Raw genomic sequence first — 6,048 nt, forward strand, 5'->3', positions numbered from 1 at the left:
ACAAAACCGTTTGCTAACACATAAATCTCATGAATAAAAAGCCCTGTAATATGGAAACCGTTACAGAATTGGACACCATAAGATGAAGATAAAAGCTAAACTAAGTTGAAACTCCAATCTAAAATCCTAGTGATACAGGGAATTCATGGATCCCCTTCCTTCCTGCTCTTCCTCTTCATCTTCCTCTTCTCTTAAGAGCAAAACTCTAGCAAGTAAACCCCACAAAAGGAATGAAGCCACATTCATTTCGGTATATATCATGTCAGCTTTTGGATCACTTATTTTCATTCAATCCTTGGCTGTTCAAATGAACCCCAATTGGATATTCCCCAATAACTCAAATGAGTTCATATCTCTCCCTTCTCTCCATCCCTCCCCCAAATTGGAGAACATAGGCCTTGCCAAAACTACCTCTTCTTTTCATCGGAAACCCATCTCCGGAAATGTCAAAGATTTTCGATCCAATGGCTCTCGTCTTCGAAAACCCATGTTAAAAGCCCCAAACAATTCTCAAACTACCACTTCTCCCTATAAAAAACCCATCTCAAAGTCCTCAATTTCTTTTCAAGTGGACCCATCTCTATACAAAAAGCAAGTCCCAACAATAATCTCAGATGACGTCTCAAATAAAGCAAATTATACCCAAAGTATTGAATCTTTAAACCAAAAACCCATCTTAGGAGGCTTTGTTGAAATCCAAAAACCCCTCTATTCTCACACAAAACCCTTCTCAAATGTGATATTCTATCCCCTAAGAGACCCAAGTGTTGCCCCTTACACCAATCCCAAGAAGACATGGTTCATGAGCACTCTGAGTGGCCAAAGCAGAGGTGGCATCCCTGAACACTTCATATTCTCCGCAAATTCCACACCAGACAATGCGTATCTATGCATAGACTTTTCCAACAAATCATATGGGTTTTCACGTCATGTCCCCGGTGATTTTACCCTTCTCCGAGGTCTAACATTCGTAGCCGATAGCTATTGGGACTATATCAACCCATGGCATAGTATGAATGCTTTGGCTGTGTTTCTTTCATGGATGAAGGACAATGGGTGTCCAAAGCCAGATAGATTTGTGGCCTTTCACAATGGAGAGCTAGTAACTAAATTGGGTGATTGGATTTATGCTATTTTGGAAGCTTCTTTGGGGTATAAACCCCATGCAGAAACTATGAGTGATGGGTATAGAGGAGGACTAGTATGTTTTGAGAAGGCTGTGATCTTTAGAAGGGGACTTGGTCACATGTCTGGCGAGAGAAGGAATGATTTGTTTGATATGATCAGGTGCAAGAGTTGGAAGTATTGTAATGTCTTTGGTAAGAGAAACAGTGAGGATGGTGGTAGAGTGAGAATTAGTTTGATTGGTAGGAAAGGGAAGAGAGGTCTCAAGAATGAGTCTGGGGTGGCTTTGGTGATGAGAAGAGAGTGTGAGAAGTTTGAGGGTTGCAAATTCAGGCTAGTGCACATGGACAGTTTGAGCTTTTGTCAACAGGTAATGTACTCTCTCACACACACACATGTGCACGCGTGTGCGCACACACACAAGTGTTATGTGCATTACAAGAAGTATTGTTATCTTTTGAAAAATGCATTCAATTGGACCACTAAATTTTGCTAGTTTTTTAATATCAACCCAGCCGTTATATGTCAAAATAGATGGCTGACGTGTGTTTCTCCTCCACTAGAACTCCATACACCTCAATTGATGGATTTTTAGCAGAGGAATGACAGTCATCCCTTATTGAATCAGATGAATGGGGTGATCTTAAAGTATTGCTATAAGAAACTTAATGTGCTCAGTGTATACAAATCATTTTGTTATTTCATCTCTCTTTTGAGACAACCACATTGATGAAAGATTGGGGCATCTGTGAAAGGGAAATATACTCTAGTCCTCATAACCACAGAAATTATGTGGTCATGTGGGTCACCACTGTAAAAGCAATGCATTGGAACAGGATGAAAAGACATCGGGACATCTAGAGCAAGATGATTTTGATGGTGGGTCCCTCTACCTTTCCATCACCATCCAACTCATTGATTGGATGGTGGTGACCCTTATCACCACATTTCCTGCAGTCATTTGGACTATAAATAGTCCTAGAAATGGGTTGGTCAATAATCTATTCAATTGATATTTAACCAATATCTCCCAAGTCTTTTAATAACCCCTTGAATCCGAAAATAAGCTGACTCAACGGCTTCACGAGTCGAGTCTAAATTTGCAAACCATGTCGTTAAATTTCAATGATCTTTAATAGAGCAGAATGGAGAATCGTGATTCATGTAACCAACACCAATTAATTGGGAAAAGGCTAAAATGATGATGATGATGATAATATGATTATGACCTTTGCTAAGTTGAATTGTGATATCCTTAAATTGGATTATGATAATCTGCCCTTTTCCATAGCATGGGATTAACCATAGTGTGTTGCTTTGTGTAGGTTTCCTTAATGAGAAATACAGACATTCTTGCCTCACCCCATGGAGCTCAACTCACAAACATGATGTTTATGCCTAGGGGGAGCCGTGTCATGGAAATGTTTCCCAAGGGATGGCTTGAAGGTGCAGGAATTGGCCAGTTTATCTATCAGTGGTTTGCAAGTTGGTCAGGATTGGTCTATGAGGGTGCCTGGAGAGACACCGATGGCCCAGATTGCCCCAATTATCAAAGACAACGATCAAAATGCTTTATCCTTTACAAAGATCGACAAATTTGGGTTGATGAAACACACTTGGCAAATTGGACTACAAGAGTCCTTAGAGATTTTATCAATAGGAACCAACCTTTGGATGGCTTAAGGTGTCCCTCTGGTGCTAAGGGACCAGATTGTGAGGCGTGCTCATGTGATAACTATCCATAATTCAACCACTGACTACTGTTCTGTGATTGGTTGGAAACTCGTGACGGACAGAGCTACAGTGTTGACAATTTTCTATTGCAGAGCACTAATTTTTTGAGTCAGAGGTTTTTGAGATTTCGTGTGACCCCAGATGTCCTTGTTCATATGATTTGGATTTTGTTTGATGGCTTTGAATGTGTAAGTCCTGTTAGGAAAATTGAGCCTGGAAATGATTTAAAGTGGGAAGCTAAATCTTGTTATCTTTGTGTATTAAAAACAAGTTTTGATCTCTCCACCACCTGTATGTACTTATTTTACATAGTGAAATCGTTACTTTATGTGCACAAAGGTCACGAACGCCCCAAAAGTTGCATTATGGAAAACATATGGCTGTGGGGTATGTCATTTTGCCACAGAGTTTGTGGAGAATTTTTCCGAACTTTGAGAGTGGTTGATGGTACATCTCGAGCAACCCATTTTCATATTAATTGGCTAGAAGTGATTGTGGCTATTTTTATCAAAAGCAGACTATATTGTTGCATAAGGTATTTGGCACAACCTCAATTGTGTGTAGGCGCACCTCAGAAATCCACATCCAACATGGTTTGCACACCTGAAACGCCTTTTGACGTCTTCCAAATCAATTTCCATTAACTTGAAGCTCCATGGATAGTGTAGATCTAACACATTTGTGAAGAATTGAAATTAACATATCAAAAGAAATGGTGCATGATGTACCATTCATTGTGCTCCAAATCCATTTCAGATTTAATGAACCGTTCAAAACAAATGCTCTAGGATGGACCATTTTAGGGCCCAAAATCCATTTTCTATCTAGATCCAGCCAATGAATTTTAGAATTTCTGGTCCTCAATCCAACTTCGAGATGGGTTTTTGCAGTGCAGTAGTCTGCAGTCAGTAGCATCCTTCATGTCTTCCACATCTGATGATATGGAAGATGATGGATTGTTTGAGCTCTTGTAATCCATAGGAATGTCATATCTTAAGCCATCTTTGACATATTGTCTTCTACTCTTACCACTTTTTAGTCTACCTACTATGATACATAAAAAATATTTATACTATTTATTTATAAACAATAATCGTGTCCAGTTGATTCAACTATTTAAATCGAAATACTAAACACCATGTATACTTGTAGACACCAACACTCATGTTAGTGTTCATATAGTAGTGGGTGTACACCTTCTGCATTGAAAGGGAGATAAGGAGAAAACACATGCCAAGAACCAACTCTACCACCAAACTATAAAAGAAGAAAATCTTTGTATTTTGGGCGAAAGACCAATAATTCACGTAGGCACATTAGTTTCTGCCAAAAGTGAGGCCTCTGTATATACTTGTAGAACCATAACAAACAAAAATTAAAAAGATTTCTACGCAGAGTTTCAAAAATCGCCAATTTAGATGGAGAATAACTCATTCAAATTGAATCTGTAGGTAACTAAGCTGATTTCTTTATATAATAGGAAATCAGCTCAATTTGGTATGTTAGAGAACTGAAGGATTCGAATTGGGGATTGCCAACTCAAATAAAGCGAATTGGACAATTCCCCTAAAATTATTTGGAAATAATTTTAAATCTTTAAAAAAAGTGTCCTAGAGAATGGGCTTATCCATGAAAATATGCAATTGATACAATGCAAGGCCGATCCAATACATGATTCGGGTCTATAAAATGGTGGTTCCACAATTAGCTAAAGCAAGGAGGGTGAGAAGAAAGTAGTTTTCTAGAATGCGGATTGACTAAATTAGTCACCAGCTGGGTGGATCGGGAATGGATCAAGTCTCTGGTGTGGGAACCGGCCCACCAATATTTTTTAGACTTGAACAAATTTTAAAAAAATAAATTGAGTGGGAATTGAGCAATTTAGTGATCCAAATAACCAGTTCCCGCACAAATTCTATAGGTTCTTTGACACAAATAAACGACTCCATTTCAATCAAACCCTTTCCAAGTTCGAGCTTGGAACTGGGTCAGTCCCCGCCAGTCATGGCATTTTTTTCAAGAGAAAATTATCAAAATACCTAGAGGTATTATTTATTATTTTACGCATTAACAATAATTTCAACTCACGATCGACGTGTTTTGATATCTAAAAAGATAAAATTTTGAAGAGAGTGTCACTCATAGGTATGTTGATTAGGGGGATTGTGTACGGTCATCATACAAGGAGGTCGCAATCACATATAATTATAAAATGTGAAATTTAATGGTTTGGGTGTGTCACAAAGCTTGAAAAATTTACTTTTGAATTTTGAGCCTGATCAATAGAACAAATATTACCATCCAATTTCACATCTCATAGTCAAAATTAATTGTGACCTACCTGCCAAATATAAATGGTCTTATTATGTACTTTTTCCCTTTGAGAATTGTATACTACAATACCATTTACCTTTGGTATAAAAAGGTCACAATGACCTATAGCGAATCAGATAAGAAATTTGATAACTTGTATGTATCACAAAGTTCAAAATATATAAAAAACATTTGTTTGAACTTTGAGCCAAATTAATAGGACAAAAATAATCCACTCATTTTCCCATCTATATACCAAGTATAAATGGGTCATACTGTATAACTTTCTTTCAAGGATTGTATGCTAAAACTGTTTACCTTTGGTACAAAGATGTCACGATCTATGAGAATTGAGAGATTAAAAAAGATGTCGCACATAGAGTTAGAGCTGGTTCAACAAAGTGACATGCGCTTTTGGAGTTTTATGTGATCGTCATATATCAATAAAATTCTATATGATGGCTTTAAGACCAACCATTCTTTATAGGACGGAATGTTCGACAGTCAAAAAATGAATGCGGCTGAGAAGAGGATATTGAGATGGATAAGTGACAAGATAATAAAGAATAGAATTTGAAATGAATATATATATATATATATATATATATATATATATATATATATATATATATATATATATATATATATATATATATATAAAGGAAATTAAGGATGACTTTAATGGGCTATAAGATAAGGGAAAGTTGACTTAGGTAGTCAGGTCATGTGCAGCATTGACCTAGAATAATACCGGTTAGGAGAGGTGATTTGATTCAAGTACAAGGCTGTAAAAGAAAGCTCAAAAGGAATTAGATAGAAGTAATTAGAAGAGATATGGTGACTTATTGTCTGATTGAGGGTATGAGCCTTGCTAGA

At 37.2% G+C, this 6,048-nt stretch overlaps 1 protein-coding gene across 1 annotated transcript; it reads left to right on the forward strand.

The window, feature by feature from the left end:
* Nucleotides 1–65: 65 nt before the first annotated feature.
* On the forward strand, nucleotides 66–3,197 carry LOC18443876 (uncharacterized). Its single transcript, XM_020673377.2, has 2 exons — nucleotides 66–1,495; nucleotides 2,451–3,197. Exons 1-2 carry the CDS (start codon nucleotides 146–148, stop codon nucleotides 2,868–2,870), a joined length of 1,770 nt encoding a protein of 589 aa, XP_020529036.1. The 5' UTR covers nucleotides 66–145; the 3' UTR covers nucleotides 2,871–3,197.
* The last annotated feature ends 2,851 nt before the right edge of the window (nucleotides 3,198–6,048 follow it).

Source organism: Amborella trichopoda, chromosome 3 (genome assembly GCF_054954075.1).
Source record: "Amborella trichopoda isolate Santa Cruz 75 chromosome 3, AtrichopodaSantaCruz75HAP2 v2.0, whole genome shotgun sequence".
Taxonomy (NCBI): Eukaryota; Viridiplantae; Streptophyta; class Magnoliopsida; order Amborellales; family Amborellaceae; genus Amborella; species Amborella trichopoda.